We start from the raw sequence: 22,541 nt of genomic DNA, 5'->3' as shown, positions 1-22,541 counted from the left end.
GTAGTTCTTTTACTTTTGGCTAATATTATTGCCTCATCAACATCTTGCTTCTTGTACCCCCTCCCTAAAATATCAACTTTCATTTCATGTATCTTAGCATCAAATTCTCTGTCCCTGGCATAAAGTCTAGATGTCCTCATAACCAGGTCCCTATTAATTATTCAAACTTTCTAAAGTTCGAATGTCATATGGTCGACACCATATGATCGAACTTTAAAAAGTTCAAAGGTGAAAAGCAATGGCTCCGTGTGGCACAGAATGGGAAAATGTCCCTTTTCTTCATGAAGTGCGATCTCGGAGTTGGTATATTTAAGTAGGGGGGGTGTGGGGGGCTGTGCAGGGGACTATAGGTCTAAATGGGGGTGTCAGTGGGTCCTATAGTATCTGGAGGGAGGGAGGCTTTCTGAGCCACTATCACTATATATTGAGAAACAGTTGAGAACTGTTTTAGATCAGTGTGGGGTAGTATTATAGGACAGTAAACATTTTTTGGAAGATTTATACAATAATGTTAAAGAAAGTGACAATAGAATACCCACATATATGGTGACATTAGATGTTCAGCCTTTGTTCAGTGTGATTCCTTATTTAGAGGGTATACAGATGATGAAGGCTTTTCTACAGGTGAACAGCACTTATTCTGTTGATCAGATAGAATTTATCTGTTTTTTTTTTCCTTGAGTTGGTAGTAGAACATATTGTTTTTATTTTTGATTGGGTATACTACCTACAAACTGTTGGTGTAGCTTTGGGCACTTCTTGTGCCAATAACTATGACAACATAGTGATGGGCTAATGGGAAAGCATTTATGTCATGGGTGATGGATAGTACAAAAAATATATAAGATTGTTTCATCATTTTGTGGATGATGTTTTTATTCTTTGGACAGGAGATCAGGACCAATTACAGACTTTTTTCGATTATTTATTTATTTTATATTTGTTTACTGGGGAAGTCCGACAGGGTAGGTTGCCTATTTTCAGTGGAGGCCTGGGGAGAAAAGCTTCAGAACAGTAGGATATAAACAATATAAGTAATGGAAACAATAAATACAAAAACAATAGAAACAATGCATAAATGGTAACATAAATTTGAAAAAAGTAATATTATACAAGTGAGTGACAGAACAGAGAAACATACAGTCTCAGATTGGCAAATGCATACAAATAGAAATTATTTCTAAGGAAAACACACATTTTAAGAGAGAAATTCTTTCTATGAGTCAGTAGTTTATTTTTTTTATTTTGGGGGGATAATTTGGTGGGTCATCGGCCTTTTTACAAAATAGTATATTTCTTAAGTTTAGTTTAAACTTCTCTAGAGAGAAAATTGCATTTTTGGATATTAAAGTAATTTGTAATTCAGATGGGCAGTTTAATACTATACTATATAGGAAGGGATGTTATAGAGTCTCATATTTACATCGTACAAGTATCCACCCCCCATGTTTTTAGAAATGTAGTTAGAGGGCAGGTTATGAGGACATCCAGACTTTATGCCAGGGACCAAGAATTTGCTGCCGCGATGCATGAAATGAAAGTTGATTTTTTGGGGAGGGGGTAAAAAAGCAAGATGTTGATGAGACAATAAGTATTAGCCAAAAGTAAAAGAACTACATAAGCCTTATTTTTCATCTCCCCGTAGGAAAATCTCAGTTATGAAATGAAGAATGTTACAATTCCTTTAGTTTATAGCATGGATGTTGATCAAATAAAAAACTAATTTTTATTAGAAATTGGCATATACTACAAACTGATGGAGAGATCAGTGCAATGGAGGGGGGAATCTCCAAGGTCTTTGTATAAAAATAAAAAATCTCTTAAAAGAAGACTTGTTATCCTACGAATAATGATAATAATCATCCTAGATCAGATAGTGGTGCTACAAGTAAGTGTGGGAAGTCTGCTTTTTGTTGCTATATTAATGAATCAGGGATTATTGTTCACACTGGCACAGGTATAGTTTATACATTTACAGCTGCAGCTAGCTGTGAAACCAATAATTTGATATATCTAGTTAGCTGCATTTGCAAAAAATGTTATGTTGGCAAAATGAATAGATGACTAAGGGAATGCATAAGGGACCATCTTTATTGTATAATGAAAGGTCTCAGATATAGTGCCATTGCCAAACATGTATTAGAACATGGAGAGTCACATAGTTTTGCATTTTTAGTTATGAAGACTATTAATCTGCGATGGTGCAGCGGTAGCGTTGTTGCCTCACAACAAGAGGTTCTCCTGTTCGATTCTTGGCTGGAGTGCGGGGAGTGCCTTCTGTGTGGAGTCTGCATGTCCTCCCCGCGATCGAGTGACTTTCTGAAAGACATGTGTGAATGGGCGTGCCTTCGTTGAAGGTTGGGCGTCGAGCTGGCAACTCGGCACCGTAAAAATCTACTGCCAATCGTTAGCGGACCGGAGTTCCGCTGTGGCGATCCCTAACTGGGAAAATCCAAAAGACAAACAACAAACAACTACAAGTTATGGAGACTATTAAAGATAGCCCCAGACAAGGGAAAAAGGTTAGTAATACAGAATTTGTTGAACTGACATGGATTTTTAAGATCACACTTGGATGATGGACTTAAGAAATATATATCTGTGAAAATTGTTTTGAAAAGAAGAAGGCTGAAAAGGTGATTTTTAAATGTCTTTTCTTCTATTTTGTTTTCATGAGAGTTTTATTTGTTTATAACTGAAGTTTCTTGTTGTGTATGCACTAGCTTAGCAATTTGTGTTATGCCTGAAAAGGAGAAGGCTGGAATGGTGATTTTTACATGTATCTTTTGTTTTGTTTTCATAAATGCTTTGTTTATTTGTAACTGACGTTTTTTTTTTGCTGTGTATACAGTACCTTAGTAACTTGTGACATGTTTGAATCTTATTGGTGAAAAAAGGCAAAATTTTACTTGGTAGTTAGTATTTAAATGTTAGTTTAGCGTTTGTAATTGTGGTCTCATGAAGCTTTGCACCAGAAGAGATAACCATGTTTTATAATAAACTATGCTTTTATTGTTCAATTACTGGTCTGTGATATTTACAACTTGGATGGCTGCTAATAGTGTTCCTCCTCAGGTATTTGCTATTGGCATTTTATGATATACTGAAAGGAAAGCATTTATAGTGCTTCTACACCTCTGCTGTGTTTCTGCTGGGAATTTTGGTGACTATTGAATGTAGTTAACGTTGCTGACCTTCCTTACCACTTCAAAGGGTCCCTCTCAAGCTGCCTGCAGCTTATTGTGTCTGACAGGAATGAGCACCATAACCTTTTGTATCACAACATATTCTCGGGCTTGTGCATTTCTGTCATACCAGACCTTTTCCTGCTGTTGGGCTCCAGCCAGGTTCTCCTAGGCCAAGCCCATGAGCTCCCTAATCCTTGTCCTGAGGTTTAGGACATTGACCACAACAGATTCCTTGTGGGATTCACAGTCACCCTCCCACCCATCACAAATGATATCTAAAGGCCCCCTCACCCCATGCCCATTCAGTAACTCAAAGGGTGAAAAACCTATGGATTACTGAGGTACCTCTCTGTATGCAAATGGTAGATGGAGAAAAGATTTGTCTCACTCTCTTAAACTTGTCTGCAGATGCCCATAGCATGGTCTTTAGTGTAGAGTTTAACCTAGCCACAAGACCATTACTCTGGGGTTGTTACGGGTGGTCTTTAGGCGCTTCACCCCACAACATTTTCACATACAAGCCAGCAGGTCTGACATGAAATTGGCACCTCTGTCAGTCAGTATTTCTCTTGGGAAACCTACCATGCTGAAAATCTCTAACAAAGCATTTCCCACCATCTCTGCCTCGATGGAGGACAGAGCCACTGCCTCAAGGAATCTAGTAGCATAATCTGCTACCACCAGGATATACTTCTTCCCTGTGGATCTTGTAGTACTCAGAGGCCTCACAATATCCATAGCTATCCTGTGAGTTCATGGGTTCATAGGTTGGTACTAGGCTATCGGCCCTAGGGCCTATACAAGCCTAGCTATAACAATTCCCTGGCTATTTCTTCCCACACTATTTACTTTCCTAGTTGGCTCCTCAGTCATAGGCAAAGGGATCAATGAATCTTTGACCTTGTCCCCTGTCTTGCCTACCTTTGGCATTGCTCCCAGGTCCTGTAGTACCCTATCACGTCCCTTGCAGTCTCGGGCCAATAAAAGTTCTGCATAATACATCTCTTGATATGCTTTATGCCCATATGACTGCAAAAGGAATGCTGTGGGCTAATGCTAGAAGTGCCAGATGGTAAGTTTTGGGCACTGGCAACTGCTCATAGGTTCATAGGTTCATACTAGGCTATCTGCCCTAGGGCATTTATAAGCCTAGCCAGAGTGTGTTTGGCTTTCGCCACCCATTTTAAATTAATTTTGCTGTGCCCTTTTTCGAGGTTAGTATACTGTGCCTCTGTCTAACAGTGACACAGAAGTGATACCCGGGGTAAACCTACGATCTCCCATCCACTCATCAAGATTCCTCTTGAAGAGAGTCAATGAGGGACTCTGCCTAACCTGGACTGGGATTTTATTCCAGAGTGAAGGGAGCCTCTGGGTTATGAATCTGCCCCTCCAGCATGTCCTATTTATTTCAGTGTTGAGGTTCAAGTCTCTCGAGCGCATAGCTCGATGGGATTTGGATTTTCTGAAGTGCAGCATGTCCATTAATTCCGGGTTGGACATGGCTTTATACGTCAGGCACAGATTGCCTCTGAGCAGGCGGTATGCCACTGAGTAGAGCTGGAGTTTCTTTAACCGGGCAGCATATGGCATCTGTTTGAGCCCTTTGATCCTCTTGGTGAGGTACTTTTGGGGTCTTTCCAGTTGCTGCAGGTGTCTGGTAAGGTACATCCCAAAAGGGGCATTGTACTCAATTATGGGCCTGATGAGGGATGAGTAAAGAGGCACGATGACCTCCCCTGATCTAGATGTGAATCCCTTCATGATTAGGTGGGCTATATAAAATGTTTTTCTAACCACTTTGGCCATGTGGTTATCAAATGAGAGATTGCTATCAACTTGGGTCCCCAGGTCCCTAATTACTTCATCTGTACTTAATGGATTACCACCTATGTGGTAATTTGTGGGCACTTTGTTTTGCCAAAGGGATGACTATACACTTTTGGCGTTTAGCTTGAGGCCATGGCTCTGGCACCAGTTGTCTGTTTCTATGAGGCCCTTTTGGAGGATGCTTGTGTCGGCTGGAGAGTCGATTATGGCGCCCAATTTGCAGTCATCTGCGAACTTGGTCAGCCACAGTCCTTCCGTGTTGGCCTGTACCTCCGAGAAATATATACCGAACAAGAGAGGTCCCAGGACTGAGCCTTGTGGGACGCCACTTGTAAATGGTTTGGAGTCTGACATGGCTCCAGCAATTCTAACCATGTGGGTTCTGTCCTTGAGCCAGTTTGCAACCCATCTAGTGACATAGGGGTTTATATTTAAGCTGATGAGCTTATCTATAATGCCTAAGTGGGGTATTGTATCGAAGGCTTTTGCGAGGTCCAGGTAGGCTGTGTGGACCACCTTCCCCTCGTCAATGGCCTTGGTGACTGTTTCAAAGAAATCGACCAGGTTTAAGAGGCAGGATCTGCCCTTAACAAAGCCAAACTGGGTAGGATCCAGTGTCTGTAGGTTCCCAATATCTTTATTTATGAGGTCCATGATGATCCTTTCCATAGCTTTGCAGACCAAGCTAGTCAGGCTTATGGGTCGATAGTTTCCAGGATCCGTTGAGGCACCACCTTTGTGGAGACGGGCCACTGTTGCTGTACGCCACTCTTTGGGTACATATCCTGTAGTAAGGCTGAGATTGAACAGTAGTTTTATGTTTGGGTTTAGCTCTTCTTGGAGTTCATGTAGGACGCAGCCCGGGACATCGTCTGGTCCCATTGATGCTGTGTTTTTTGCTTTGGAGAGGGCGGCTCTTACCTGAGCATCTGAGATGTCAGGGGGGCAGCACTCTGCTGGGATAGATATTTGCCCTTTTGGTGGGGGGGGGGCTTTGCGCTGAACCTGTCAGCTAAGATGTTGGCAATGTCTGTGGGTTCGTGTATTGTATTTTTCGTCATTTTGGACTAATTCTGAGCATATCTGGGAATTCCCACCCAGGTTTCTAACATAACTAAAGAAAGCCTTGTGATTATCCTTAGTGTCCTGTGCAATTTTTCTCTCGAAGCTGGCCTTAGACGATTTTATGAGTGCCCGTAGTTTTTTGCTAATACTGATCAGAGATGCCTTCCCTTTTTGGGATTTTGCTCTATCATGTAGTAGCTTCCTCCTTCTATTGTATAGTTTGTTTATGGCTGGGGTCCACCAGACAGGGCGTCTGCCTTTGGAGGATTGGGTCTTGGTTTTATTTGGGATTGCATGATCCATGCATTCCTGAAGGTGTTCATAGAATGCATTTATAAAGGATTCTGCGGTCTGGGCCATATTTTCCACAGGCCCGGGGGCTTTGAAGGATTCCACCTCGGTTTTGAGGAGTGTGAAATTTGTTTTAGAGAAGTTTTTCACTGTGGTTTTCTGGGCAGGGGGTGGGGTCAGGATGTGAATATCCAGTGAGATTAGTTTATGGTCTGATCTTACCAGTGAGGGATACACTTCTGGTCTGGAGCATAGAGTCCCCATGTTGGTGATGATCAGGTTCAGTATGTTTTCCCCTCTTGTGGGAGTGGTAACAAGTTGTTCCATAGCATTTGAGTTTATAAATTCTAGGAACCTTTGGGCTAGGGTGTTGGAGCTAGAGTAATGCTCCCATTCTATGTTTGGGTAGTTGAAGTCGCCCAATATAATGGTGTTTGGAGAGACCTTCATATTTTCCAGTGTTCTCAGGAAGGCCGAGTGGGGTTCCTGGGTTTGGGAGGGTGGTCTGTAGCAGGCTATAAACTGGAAGGCAGTTTTACCCACTGTTAGTTGCACATGGATAGTCTCTGATGCTTCGTGCTGTGCCACCAACCTGGAGGTGTGGGTATCTTTGACGAATATTGATACTCCTCCTCCTTTTGTGGTTCGGTCCAAGTTTTGGGGCCGAAAAGCATAGTATGAGGTATAACCTGGTAGTGCTGGGGTGCTCTCGGGAGCCTTGAACCAGGTTTCTGTTACTGCACAGATATCGATGTTCTCCATGCTAAGGAGAGTTTCTAGTGCGTGCATCTTGAGGTTTAGACTTCTGGCATTGAGTAGCATTACTCTTAGTTTCTTATCCCTTGTGATACCTATGGAGGTGGGTTTGTCTTTTGAGCCTTGCCTAAAAAAGGCACTATGGGGGTAGCAAGAGCCTTTGCCAATATCCGAAAGCCCAGGGGTGACAGGTGCAAGCCGTCCCTAGCGAAGCATCATGGCTTGTCGAGCATGTCATCCCAGGCTGACAGGCATTGGATCTCCTTTGAATGACACCAATACTTAAGCCAATTGTTGAAATTGATCATCTTGTCTTCATATTGTGGCATCATTCTTGGTGAGGGTGAGATGCTACTCAAGGTCAGGGTCATACAGTTCTGGGCTACATGCTCAGAGAGCTCCTCTATGTCTCTTTTCATGTAGTCCAGGGAGGTACGTCTCAGGTCATTCACACCAGCATGGACAATGACTGAGTCATATTTGTACTTGCCTTGGAGTGACCTGAGTGCTTGTGTTATGTGGCGGATCCTAGCGCCCGACAGGCAGCTCACCGTGACCTTCTCCTTGTTCAGCCTGGTGAGCGGGACGTCAGTATGCCTGATAATAGAGTCACCTATTACAAGTGTCTCAGGTGTGTTGTTTAGCCTTAAGGGCTGTGACTGTTCGGCACACTGGCTTTGTGAGGTATGTGTTGCATGTGTTTTGATTTGGGGTAGCGGTTGCTTGGGTGTTTGCTTTGGAGGTCTCTGCTGCTTAGCCAGATTTTTATTTAGAGCCTCCTAGTATGTTTTTGTGTGTTTATGTGTTTGGTTTGCTGTCGTGGTAGGTCTATGTGAGACTGGAATTGTAGTGAGTGTGGTTTCCTTCTCCTCCTGACTGGTTACGCCAGTACTGAGTTGAGAGACCTTAGCCTCCAGTTTGGCTATATGGTTGCATCTCTCACATGTGTTGGAATTTGTTGGGAGGAGGAGAGGGTTGTCTGTGTACATGAGGCAGTTGAAACATTGCCTCAAGATTCCCAGATTCACCAGCTGGACCAGAGAGGAGATTGACAACTGACCTTTGGACATGCTAGAATAGTATTGGGAATTCCTTTATAATTGAAAAAAAGGGCCAATGGGGAACAAGGTACTCAAGAGGAGTTTGTGAGGGTGTAGTACTTTTAATTTTTTAGTGTTGACTTATAAAATTGCTTTAGTGAGCAAGTGCCAGGTAACTTAAATGCAATGTGTTACAGGTAACTTAAATGCAAAAACGACAAACAGTAACTTTCTTTCAAGTGAAACAAGGAAATAAGTACAGTAAGCAATGCAGATATCACTAGGGATCCACAGAAGCGCTGAAAATCCATGTTTTAGGTGGAATTAGCGTTTCAGGGAAATAACAAGCAAACAAACAACAAGCATACAAACAAAGCTAGATTCAGCAGGCCTGGATCTAGTCTATGCTACAGCAAACAAGGTGTACCAATTTCAGTAAGAAGCAGTTCAAATATGCAGGCACTATAAGCCTTTAACCAGAAATTCCCAGCTCAGAAGGGCAGAGTCCAGCCTCTCCTCCCACAAGAGTGCAGACCATGAGCCCTCTTAATGTAAAATAACTGGCCTGAAGCCCAAGTGCTTAAAATAGAATTGATACACTTTTAGAGTAACAGACACTGAGCCCTCAATCAGCAGTTCCCAACTTAGAAGGATGTAAGCTACCTGTTCTGCCACTACAGTACAGACCACAAACCTTCTTAATGTAAAACAACTGGTCTGAAGCCCAAGTGCTTAAACTAAAAGGCTTATAATGAGTTACACCAAGCAGTAATAAATACAGTTGAGTACTTTTAAGATGACACAAAAGCAAAATAAAGTAGGAAGAAACACAAATACAGTAAAAGCAGATAAAAAATTTTTTTTTTTTTTTGAGTGAGCAAATGAGATGGGCCCAGGAGTTACAGGACAGAAACAAGTGCAAATGCAGGCCTTCAAATTAGAAAGTTGAGAGAGATGGAAGACCGCCCAAACTGCCAATAACTACAAATTCTGGGCCAGAACCACTCCCTATGTGGTAGACAGGTTACCTAATGCTTACCACTCCCACTGATAAGCTAGAAGGCTTCCCTCCAACACTGTATTCCCTCCAATGCTGTATTACCGTACCCTCTAGCCCTGCCTCAGGGGTCCACATGTCTCTGTACAGTAACCCTTTCTTCCAGTATACAGACTCCCCTTTTCCTTGAGCATCAGGTGCCTCCTTAGCTACCTCCCTCAAGCCTCATAAGGTTGTCTCAGCTCTATCTTTGTAACCTCTTTCAGCTCTCCTTCCACTGGAAGCCTAGTATCTTCTAACAGCAGTGCCTCACTGTCAGCCTGGATACTACCACTCACCTCTGCCCTTGCAGTCACCCTGTCCACAGGAATATCAGTACCTACCAGCAGCTGTGACTCACTTTCAGGCTTACTGCTTTAGGGTAGCTCTCTCCCTGAAATAGCCATATCACCAGCCTCAGCTTTAGGTTTGAGGTCTGTCTGGGTCTCCCCCAGGCCACCAGACCTACATGCCTGTCTCTAAGCCTGACTGAGTGTAACTGCATGCAGACAAGGTACTGCATTATCAAAATCATTCCCTATCAAGACATCTCTAGGAATATCCTCAAGTACGCTACCCGCTTGCTTCCTTTTCCACTCTCCCTGTCAAGGTGAACCCTGGCCAAAGATATTTTGAATGGAATCCCTCCTACAGCTCTGATTGGAGTAGACTATCCAAGCAAATACTGCTCCTCTTTAACCACTGCAGGCTTTACAATGGTTATGTCAAAGGCTGTGTCTCTCTTAGAAGTGGCTTGTCTTCCATCCACTAATATAGGAGACAAACTCCAGTGATAATTTGGTACCCCTGTTGTCTGCAGACAACTTACTACTGACACACTGTTATTCCCACTTGCTGGCTCCCTTATCTTTTGTTCCCCACCTTGCTTCATTTTACATTTTTATGCTACATGGCTCCTCCGGTTACATTTAAAACATCTAACCCCTGATTCTTTCCATGTACCTGAACTAGTGGCTTCCCCCATTACTGGTAGACTCTGTTGGGGTGATTTAGGCTGCCCACCATGGGTTCCCTTATATCCATGTGCAGTACAGGGTGTACCTTTCTTGTGCAGTGATGCCATGCTTGCTAAGTAGAGATCCCCTTTTTTTCCCCAGCTCATATACAGAGTTACACTCCTGGTCTGCCAACCAGATTCCATGTCCTAAAGCAAAGTACTAAAGGTTTGTTCCCTCACCAAAAGGTCTGGCAGTCTTTCACCAAAGTACTAAGGGCTTGTTCCCTTACCAAAAGGTCTGCCAGTCTTTCAGAAGTGGTGACCTGACACCTACTCACCCACCTATGAAACTAAGTGTTTAAGTCAACAATATAATCATATACACTTTCATCTGCCTTGTGTTTATGCTCACAAAACTTTTTTTCTGTAAGCTTCAGGTGTTAACTTATAACAGTTCAATAAACATTGTTTCACTCTGTCATAGTTTAAACAATCTGTATCAGAAAGTTTAGAAACAGCAGTTACAGCATTACCATGGAGTAAGAGGTCAGGGACCATACCCACAGCTTTTGGTCAACATTATAATGTTTCCATACTCTTTCAAATATATGAGTAAAACTATCAAAGTCATTCCCCCTGCAAATTGTGGAAGAAATTTACTGACCTTTATTGTTTCTGGGGTCCAGTTATGCCCTTCCCCATCACCTCCATTACTCTGATAAAGAGTTAACATCTCCCTCTCATGTTGTCACTGCTTCTCTTTTTCTTCAGGCTCCAGTTGCCGCAGTCTATCTCCAAATGATGTAGTCTCTCTTCAGTCTCCAAATTTTTGGCCTGCAGTTCATGTTGGCACTGTTTCTCCCTTTCTTCAGCCTCCAAATGCCTCAGTTTCTGTTCGGTCTCCTAATGTCGCAGTTCATGGTGATGCTGCTTCTCCTTTTTAACTTGACCGATTTTTAAGCCCTCAGAGGAAAAGGTAAACAAAGGTAAACTGTCCTATTTCTGAAGGCTGTATATCTCCATCACCAGACTGGTTGTCCTCCTGGCCATTGGTCCACACTGTAGCTGCTGTTAAAGATGAAATAATTTCCTCTTTGGTCCAGTAAGCATACTGAAGTCCTTTGGCCTCGCACACCTTGGCCAACTGATTCTTTGTCAACTTACCTTAATCCTCTGCTGACATCTTTGCCTGATTTCTCTGACTAAACCAAACTAACAAAAATGAATAAAACTGTTATGAAAATGAAACTCTGAATGTTTACCGTATGGCTGTTGAGAGTGACACACCTTGAGTGACAAATGCCCACAGGCTACTGAAGTTCAATTAATACCCACCGCTGTGCCACCAGTATATGATGGCCTCTGTTTACCCTGGCCAGTAATCAAGGAGCCTCAATCCTCACCACTGACACCGGTGAGAGATGGTCACTAAAAACAGGAATATATTTCCACAGTATTTTCAAATGCAGCTCTCTGCATAAAACACACTTTCCCCCAAGAGCACACAGGGAACAGGCTCCAGACCTGGGACTGGAGACTCTGACCTTTTAGATCCCAAAGACTCACTTTGGAGCACTGTGTCCCAGTTCCAAGTAGCTGACACACCCACACCTGACTATTTGATTTTCACACACAGACACACACACACACACACACACACACACACACACACACACACACACACACACACACACACACACATACACACACACACACACACACACACACACACACACACACACACACACACACACACACATTCCTGGGAAAGTTTGGTACAGATCTACTAGCTGTGCCCTCTTCTGCCCAGACAGTAAGGTACCCATGCTCTACCAGTCAGCTACTCTCAGGCTGTTACAAGGGTATTCAGTTTTACTGAGTAAAATCAATACTAATATAAATGGTAGAGTGTAACCAAAGCCAGGCTTTTCGAAGTGGCCAAGGCATCACTAAAATAAGCACAATTACTCTCAAGATGTTAAAAGTATTTTCTAAATGAACAGCCGCAATGAAAGGTATAAAAATATTTAATAACAATAAATAAAGTAGAAAACAGGAGAATCTAAATGTCTAAGTACAATAAGCATCAGAGTTTCAATCACAGGAGAAATAAAAATAACACAGTTGGACAGATTCAGAAAGATGCAGAAAAACAATACTCAGCTAGTCTCACTGTATTTCCTGACTGTCTAAAGAATAACTGTTCATTAGCTAACTTAATTAATACAGCAAGGCAAGATTAGATGCTGAGATGCTTACTTCCACAAGGCAAGATGATGAGCTTCTAAAAGCCTGAACTGAACAAAAACTGACTGTGATCACTGTCATAGATCTTTTTGTATCAGGTTCAAAAGAAAACAAAACAAAACAATTTGCTGTGAGGCGACTTCCATCCTCTCAGTGCTGGTTATGGAAGGACATCACATTTGTTCACTTGACTGTGGTTCAGTACACACTCAGAGCTTTGCTTACATCCATTGCATTGTCTGAAAGCTATAGAATGATTTCAAAAACTTCTACTCTTCCGTTCCAGAATTCTTTGTTTAAACATTAACATGTAAAGTAAACTCCCCGTTATCTGGGACTCAAGCAACCCGTATTTGATTGGCTCATATGCCGGCATGCGAGCCAATCAAAAATCCCAAAGGGAAGCCTCTTCTGTTCAATGTAGAACAGCCCGCTGTTCTAGATTGAACAGAAGAGGCTCTGCTTTGTGATTATTGATTGGCTCATATGCCAGCATATGAGCCAATCAAAAATTGCAAAGTGGAGCTTCTTCTGTCCAATGCAGAGCAGCGGGCTGTTCTGCATTGAACAGAAGAGGCTCTGCTTTGTGATTTTTGATTGGCTCGTATGCTGGTATACGAGCCAGTCAAAAATCACAAAACATATCTCAAGCAACTGGCACATACACGTAACCGGCATCCGCCAATCCCCACGGGTGCCTGTTAAGTGAGAATTTACTGTAATCAGTTATAATAAACTGTTGATACATGTTAAACACAAGCATGTGTACAAGTCAGTGTGATAGTCAAATGGCACACAATTATTTACAAAACTCCATCTAACTGTGCTGGCATATGTTGCACATGCACTGCCCTACTCTACCTGGCACAGATGGCAATACCTGTCATCGTCACAATAATTGCAAATTGTATTACATTAACTCTTAAGTTTATTTTGAGTGATTTAACTTCATAGAGTTAAAGTCAGACTACAGTTTAGTTTGTATGCTGACATTAGCTTTGTCTAAATTAATAAAAAGGAAATCATCTGCATACATTATTACATCAAGTTAAGGAATGTATAATGCGAGGTAGATGAGAAAGAGCAAAAATAAGACCGGTCCAAAAAATGCATCTGGTGTTAGGTTTGCTGGTATCTGATGTGCAGTAGCCAGTGAATACTTGAAAAAATCTCCGGCTTAGATAATTGCAAAACCAAGCTGCAACACCAGCAGCAAAGATTGAAGCTTCCAATTTGTTAAGAAAAAGGAAGTACCTGACATAATCAGAAGCTTGCATCATGTCGGCAAAGATTCCTCTGGTAAAAAATGTAATTATTCATGTTATTTTAGATTGTGTTAGTTACTTTGTATAGTGCTGCCATAGTATTAAATCCTGAAGTAAAGCTCCCCAAGTCTCCTCTGTGCTTCTCCCACCGTTTGATCTTTTTCCAAAATTCATTCACAGCACTAGGCAGAACATGTCTGAAGTCATTCCCATAGCCTCATTTTGACCTTGACGTTTGTGGTTCCCAATGCTTATGCCTTATTTTTCTGGAGAAATTTCTACATTTGAGGCTCTTCAGAACAGTTTTGACTCATTTGTCCAACAATACTAACCTAGACCTTCACCCCCTGTATCTAACTGTATAGTTATTTCCATTCCAATAATGGCCAGGGATTGTTTCCACCCTGCCAGGTTAGTTTAGGTACTCACCACAGCCCATCAACCTAATACTAGAAAAATGTATAAAAGTAAATGAATGTATTTTTCTAAATGGACTAAAGATTTTAATTTATTTACAGATTGGGTTCCAGCAACGCTATAACACATATTTCTCAAATCTTTGACACAAAAGTAAGCTAATCCTCTATCAGGGTGCACCATGCCACCATTATTAATTTTAGTCAAGGTTCTAACTCGTCAGTAGCATCCTTGACATTTTGTACAGCTTTTCCAACCTCCTATCAAGGATCTTGACCCTCTGTGAGATTTATATTTTGCTTTATAGAGGCAGATATTTCAGCTTTATGAACCGAAAGCTATGGCCGAGTTAAAATATGTGCAATGGAAAACGTTTTTTTTTCTAGTTAGCTCTTCTTCCAGAAAGAGTTTATGATTTGGCCAGCTTATGTGCCAGTTGTTCATAATTAAATTTCCTAAAGGGTAGAATGCCACTGTGAACTAACCTTTTATTTATGCCCAAAGTTGCAACTTAGGCAAATTTCAGTCAATCCATTAAACTGCCTGTATTGCTTTGCAATTGCTGTAACAAGAGGCAGATACATGTTGCACTGTGTGGATGTCTGTGGACAGTTCACATTTTATATGGATAGAACCAGATATCTCTGGAAAGACTCACAATTATTTGTTTCCTTTTCTAGTGTGGAATTAGCCTTTAAAGTTTTAAATATTATTTTAGCCAGATGATTGATTAAGTGCATTAAATTTTGTTATGAGAGCGAAATACAATAGCCATTTTTATCTGTACCTAGAGCAGACTCATCCAGTGCAATGGCAACCTCTATGACACTTTTCAGAAATGCTTCCATATATGTACAGCACTTATATGGGAATCACTTAATATTATTTGCAGGACTTTACAAACTGCTTATGATGTCTGGATCTTAGTCTGTCTTTGGGGCTACAGTAATTAGGAGTATGTCCTGTGAACGTGACCATACAAGGGGATAAAGCTTGGGACTCTGTTCTGTTGTTGATGAGGATGGCCCTCCTCATACCACATATGAAACGTACATGTTTATGTAAGATATGGATGAGCAGAACCATCCTCATCAACTTACCCACCATCCTTCCCCCTTCCTCTGTGCAGCTATGGTCTAGTGTTTTTTTAGTGATTGTATTTTTGTTTCTGATCTTCCATAATACACCATGACAGTGATCTGCAGAGAAAGTTACATTTCAGAAAATTATGGGTAAAGTGGGAGGGGCTAATAGCCTGTAAAAGTTTCAGAGGTCAAGCTGACTGAACAGTTGCTACTTTAGTCCTTTTGATGATTCCTCTATTTCCATAGCTTCTGTCAAATTCTTACACTTACACTCAGTTTGTTTCTTATTCCTATATAGATATACATACCTATAATATTTGCCCTGTACAGCCCCACCTCCCGAGTCTAAAACTTCATTACTATTTTACTCTGTAATATTAGCTAGTAACAAAATGTACAAAGTGACATGCTTCTACTTTTGTTCTACCTCTGTTCCCTAGAAATTAATATCCATATTTGGCTTAATGTGTTTTTCACAATTATGAAACAGCTTTCATCTATGTATAATATTCTTGTGGATTTTACTTGCTTATTGTTCTTACTTACTGTGTATAATTTTATTAATTGTTTTTGTTTTTATTTACTTGTATTCTATTGGAGCTTTTCTCCCTCGGCCTCCACTAAAAACAAGCTCTTATTGGCCCAGTGGAATATCCCAGTAAACAAATGTCAATAAAAATAAATAAATAAATAATGATATGGAAGCACCTGCACATCCAGGTCTAATGTTATGATAAGCATAAGCATCATTTTAGTTTCTGTCCACTGTATGTCTGGTCATACAGAATGATCAGAGTATGGCAAAGCTTGTTATTGTTTATTATGCATTTCTTTTCTGTGTAAGTCTGTAATTCACATTTCTGTTGTGTGAAATGATAATCTAGTCAAAATTTTAAGAAAGTCTGTTTTTTCCACACAGGCAGAGAAGAGAGCACGTGTTGCAGTGATGAACCTGCCAGAAGAACACTCCATTTCCGAAATCCAAAAGGAAGAGGCAGCAAGTCCCCCTAGCCCACAGCAGCTAACAGACCCAGCATCTCCCATTATGGCCACAACTCCTGATCCAGTTGTAGTTGAAATGATGGACAAGAGTACTTCTAAATCAATGGATGATGACTCTGAGTATGAGGTAATAAAAATGATGTATCTTACTGTTTATACAACTGTGTTTTTTACAGTTATATTGATTCCAGCATTATGTGACTAATTAAACTTAGTGCACCTTTCCCTAGAAGATGCGACTGCAATCACTGGAGGTAAAATTAAGAAATTTGATTAATCTAGAAGCAACATAGAAAGGGACAATCTTCAAAAAAGGAATAAGGCTCCATGTGTATTAATCAATATTTTGTTTTCATTCTGGATACTACTACTAATCTTGTTTTCAGGTCAAGCCTAAGGGGTATTTGTAAGAATTTGGTCCATGACACTGGAAAAGTTGTCCCTAGTATGCGTGTATGTGTGTGTGTTATAAGTGTGATGGGATCATTAACACTCATCTCTTCTACCACCAGCTGAGGACATGGGATATTGGTTTAATATTTCATCCAAGGGGCAGCACCTCTCAACTTGAAGCATCCCCCTGATACTGCCTTGCATTGTCAGTACTGGAACTTAAATCGAGGTACCTGGTCTAGGGAAATACCCAAAGCCTTTTCATCTTCCAAGTATTAAAAAACAGATGTGCTACCTGCTGAGATACTGACAATGATGGATGGCTTTGGACAGTTTTCACTGTTTTCCCACTGCTCAAATAGGAGTCTCTTCAAATTTTTTAGTGTTCTCAAGTGTTTTTTTCCTTAACTTAAGAATAATCTGTTTCACCTTCTGTCTGTTGCAAAACAAAATTGGTAAAGGCTTTTACTTTCCAGCAATGTTTTCAAGGCCTAAATCTTGACAGAATTGGTTTCAAGGAAATGGGCAATGTTTCATTAAACCAAACACCATAGTTACTTGTTTTTGTCTGCTTTTACAGGTGTCCAAATGTGTAACTGTAAAGTATATTAAAACTGTTGCTATCTACCTGTTTGTGTGTTAGAGTTTATCTTACTTTCTTTTAGAAGATTTAAGCCCTACATTTTTTCAGCTTTTCCAGATAATAAGACAACAGCATACCAATGAATCCATAGCCACATCTCAACTCAGGTCACTCTTAAAAGTAGAGTATGTAATGCATGTTATCTCAGACCTCTTCCATAGGCTAACTTTTATCCACCTGTTGAGATTTTCTTTATCTGATCAAGTCTGAAATCAAAACTATCCTACAGTTTGTCTTAGCATTTAAAATGTTGATTCATCTTCACAGATTTATCTCAGTAGAAAAACCTCAGCTTGTTTAACTTCCAAGATGGCTACACATATACTAACAGCTTAACACTAGCTCTTTCAGTGAGAAAACAGAAACTCAACAGAGAAGGCCAGTTTTGTGTTTTTGGGAATATTTCACTAAATGACTAGCAAGTGTACTGCTTGGATGCCAGGAAAAAAAATACAGAGCACCTGGAAAAAAAATAAGCTACAAATATTGACAAAGAAATACTGACTGGGGAAATTTCTGCAGTTGTTTAGCAAAAAGCAGTGCAACCTCCAGACATGACTTCCAGTAACCTACAGGGAAATATAAAACAACTGCACACAAATGTGGTTAAAATAAACAAAACATTGATGGAGTAGTATATCAACACAAACAACAAAAGTCTGGGAAAAAATAGAAGAAGTTTTAAACAGATATTCAGATGAGGTGATAAAGCTACAAAAATCAGAGGTTAAATGAAGAAAAGGCTGGCTCATACAGCAAGAAATTTGAACAAAGCTATAAATAAAGTTGATAGAATAACAGGTTGTGCATTAGCATGAATTTTCTGAAGGGAAATCAGAATCACGAATGTCTGTCGTTATTTTCTGATTTCAGTCCTCAATGATTTACCAGTGATTTGCCAAAACCCCATAATTTTATGAGAAACAGACCAAAAATATGAAGCAAAATTTTGGATATTCTGTAAAATTTTGTACAGATGAGAGGTGTGCTGAATACGGGACTGCTCAGGAACAAATGTTTAAAAAATAATGGAATTAGAGGACAGAGCATGTAGGGAAAACCTGAGATTTTCAGGTCACAGTAAGACGCTGTCCGGTTCGATTCTCAGCTAGAGCGTCTTCTGCGTGGAGACGTGTGAATGGGCGTACCTTCATTGAAGGTTGTGCATCAGGGCTGGTAACTCTGCACATAAAAATCAACTACCAATCATTAGTGGGCCGGAGTTCTGCTGTGGCGACCCCTAACCGGGAAAAGCCGAAAGACACAAACAAACCAGAGAAGCTGCAAGGAACAGACTGTATTCATTTTATGAAAGCACAGATAAGCAACTGGACTGGTATCCCACAACAGGAGCTGTTAGTTCAAAGAGCTGATTGTGTGTATTTGCTCCAAACCTGACTATGAGAAAGCAACCTAGACCTTTAATAGTAAAGATGCAATTTTACTAATAAAATGAGTTGATTCTGACAAAAGTGTGGCAGAAGGACAAACTACTAAAAGTAGGAGACAGCAGAGTGTTTGTGTAGAATGATTACTCATTGTACACAAGGCACAAGAGGAGTAAATTCATTCCACTATTCAGGGAATGTAGAGACGCAGTGTGAGATTCATACTGCCAAACCTAGCTATCTTCAAGGTATTCTTCCCTGGTGGGACAAAATAATTTTTTGATGAAGTACATGCTTAGGTGGAAGTACAAAAGTTTGTCCAACAAAAAGTGAGCTGTGAAACAGGAGATTCTGTTTCTTGTCCTTCTGGTAATAAAGACCACAGACAGACTGTACCTGTGAAACCTTTTCCACTGTTTCAGCACAAAATGCTGGAGAGAAGGAAGGGAGCATGAGAGCTGACTAGAAGAATCAAGAGTACATTGGAAATGAAGCAGATACAGGATTTGGGAGATGGAGATGAACAGTAATGAAACCAGTAACTTAATGTGGGGTTATAATGCAGTAGTTATATTTGTAAAATATGACAGAACAAGAAAATCTGGAAATATTGCACTTTTTCCGAATTTGTTGTACTTGTGGCGGACTCTAAAGTATATGCCCTACTTTGTGTCATTAATGTTTGGAAAAATGCTTTGGGGAGGGGAAGAGAGGGGAGAAAGTTAACTGTAACTAAAGAAAACATTTTTTTCTTAATAGTGCTATTTTTGTGACATATGGTTTTCTTTGCATGCTATAAAGTAAAGTTTTCTCAGTTTTTTAAAGTGTAGCGGTGATTGTATATAGATGCTGCTGTTCATTTTTTTCCTTTCTTTCTCCCTTCTCTCTTTCTTCTTCTTTTATTTTAAGAAATATAGGCACCGCAGTTTACAAAATCCTGGTTAAAAGAGCATGACAAAAGAAAAAAAAAGAATAAGCTTTTTCTCATTCTTGCATGGGGCAATGACTGGATTAAAGACCTTATATTGGTTTAATAACACGTTTTAAAAGAAAGCATGTAAATTAAAAAGAATACTGAATATTATGAAGCTTCTTCTAGCAAATGAATGTGTGCTTAGTAGCAATTCTGTATCTGGCCCTCAAGACTCCATGGATACAAACTAATAAAGAGAAATTGACTGTCTGCTTCTCCTGTCTCCATGGACACAATCTGATAATGAGAACTTGGCTATCCAGTTCTCGTGTCTCCTTGGAGACAATCTGATAAAGAGAAATAGGTTACAGTCTGGTGGGGTGTGTTGGGGAAAAAAAGAAAAGAGAAACTGGCTAGGAGATAATGTTCTCTGAAAGCATTCAGCACTTAGAAGCAGAGGGTGTATCGTGTCTTAGCATGGATAACCTTTTTTTAGGTTAACTCAAGTCTATTAGTGTGGCTGTCAGTTTGTCAGTTTGAGACAATTGTTCCTGTTAGGAGAGTAAAACTTTAATATTTGAAAGTATGTATAGTTTTGTGTTAGTGCTAAATTAATAGGTTTTGTGGGTATATTTTGGGGGCTTTCAGTAAAACAAAATGTTTTGTAAGGTGTGACATAGACTCAAATGGATATGACAAGAAATAACTATGTAAAAGTTCAACCTGCCTGACAGTGTATGCATGTAACACAAAAGCAGTGTATGCATGTAACACAAAAGCTGGAACTAGACATTTAACAGAAAAGGTGCTGTACATAAAAGGTGGGAATAATAACTTTTTAATACAATGATACTTTCTGTAATGTCTTTAAAAGTCAATGGTCTCACAGATAAACACAAAAAAGAAAGAATATTGAACTATATTAAAAATGTAGAGTGCAAATAGCTATGTTACAGGAGATGCACTTGGAAAGAACTGAACATGTGAATTTGATAAAGAAAGGTTTTAAGGATGGTTATTCAGCAGAATATCTGGGACAAAGGAAAACAGGAGTACTCATATTAATTGCAAGAGGAGCTCCAATAGTGACAGAGAGGATAAAAAGATAATAATGCCAAATTTGTAGTGCTAAGGGGCTGCTGACAAGGGAGGAGGATTACACTGGCATGCATTTATATTACACCTAAAAATGCAATAATGGAGCTTAAGAAAATTCTGGGAGAAATAATCAGATTTCATCAAGGAATATTACTTGGGTTCCTATTAAATGATCGAAGACACATTCTTTCGAATGTGTCTTGATAGAACTTGAAAGCACGAAAAGGCAAAATAGCAAAACGGCATATAAGCAAATTATTTCCCTGGGAAAGAAATTGCTTGGCCGCTTCCATTACTTTGCCATTTTCGTGACTTAAGTGCGATCTCGGAGTTGGTATATTTAAGTAGGGGGGTGTGGGTGGCACAGGCCCCCCCTCCCCACTTTATGTAATGATTTATTTATTTTTTTTTTGTGGAATAGCGATTTTTTTTCCCTTGGAAAAAAAACGCTGTTCTAAGCATTCAGGATTGTAAGCTTTCACTTACATGGGTTCGATAAATCATTGATCCCTTTTTTAAGCGTTCGATGATTTAACATAGACCCATATTACTTATATGTGGGAACTGGAATTTGATTTGCAGCAGTGAAGCTGTGTCTTGGGTGCCCAGAAGGGAAAGTATAACAAAGGAGGGTAGATGTTTGAAAAAAAATATGAAAATGTGTGGAATGGAAGATGTGAATTCAGTAATAGGAATTTGGAGTGAACTCACATATTATTCCCTAAGGTAAAAAACCTGGGGCAGACTAGACAGAGTTTATATTTCACAGAAACATGTGCATTTCATTGAAGGTCTAGATATGCACCCAGTAACTATTTCGGATCATGCACCAATAATAACTAAAATAAAAACACAGGGAAATGAAATAAAAATGAGGCACTGGTGCTTTCCCACCTGTCTGTTGAAAAGAGAGGAATTTATGGAATGGGTAGTGGAGGTTATTCAGGAGATGTTTGAGAGGATAGAAATTGCTTCTGAAACAATAGCTAGGGAGTGAGATAAAGTTAAGATGAAGTTTAAAAATAGAATGAAAATAAAAGAAAGGGAGATATGGTTAAGAAGTAACAATAATTATTTAGAGGAACTGACAAATGTTAAAGTATTGCAGAACAGGAGGATATCACAGAACAAGAAGAGGATCAACTGCAGAATGCTAAGCAGAAAATAAGGGATTACCTTGATAATATACACAAGTTTAGAAAGATTGCTGTTAAGCGACTGTTTTTTTTTTTGATAATAGCACTAGAGCACAAAAACTTTTAGCGCAACGACTCAGGCAACAGAAAGTAAAAAGGGCTGTGGCCTAGCTTAGAGAGCCTATAACAGTGAAGGTAAGAGGAGATCTTATAGAGGTATTAGAAATATTTCAGAAATTTTATGAAAGTCTGTATAAAGTAGAGCAATATGGAAATCAAAAAAGATACAGAAATATGTTTGAAAAATTAAATATGCCAAGGGAGGTAGATAAGGCTCAATTACTAATGGTTAGGATAGGAGGAGATGAGATAAAAATTGTGATGTATAACCAATTGACAGGAAAGTCCCCAGGAGTAGGTGGTATTCCTGTGGAAGTTTAGAAGCTAGGAGGGAAAACTGATAAAGAACTGGAAGGTTTTGTTTAACAGTATTTTAAGGAGGTGGAGAAGTACCAACATCCTGGAAGAAAGCAGTGGTAGCCATAATACCTAAAGAGACTAAAGATCCAATAGACCCAGCGTTATACAGGCCAATTTTCATACTGAACCATGATTATAAAGTGTTCATATCCATAATGGCTAAAGAATGGCAAAAGTAATGCCAAAATTGATAGATATGGATCAAAGTTGTTTTGTGGAGGGGAGACAAACATTTGACAACATTAATAGAACATTGATGATCCAGAGGGAAGCAGAATGTAAGAAAATACCCTTGTTGTTGGTGTGTCTT

General features: G+C 39.9%; 1 protein-coding gene across 7 annotated transcripts in view; it reads left to right on the top strand.

Annotated features, from left to right (window-relative positions):
- DNMT3A (DNA methyltransferase 3 alpha) overlaps window positions 1-22,541 on the top strand; it is a 5,166,949-nt gene that overhangs the window by 3,494,730 nt on the left and 1,649,678 nt on the right. For all 7 annotated transcript variants that reach the window (XM_044062880.1, XM_044062879.1, XM_044062877.1 and 4 more), the window contains one exon: window positions 16,098-16,307. In XM_044062880.1, coding sequence (XP_043918815.1) covers window positions 16,098-16,307 — 210 coding nt within the window. The remainder of the gene's footprint in view (window positions 1-16,097; window positions 16,308-22,541) is intronic.

Source organism: Protopterus annectens, chromosome 2.part1 (genome assembly GCF_019279795.1).
Source record: "Protopterus annectens isolate FY-2018-M chromosome 2.part1, PAN1.0, whole genome shotgun sequence".
Lineage (NCBI taxonomy): Eukaryota > Metazoa > Chordata > Ceratodontiformes > Protopteridae > Protopterus > Protopterus annectens.
This window is presented reverse-complemented; position numbering and strand designations above follow the sequence as displayed.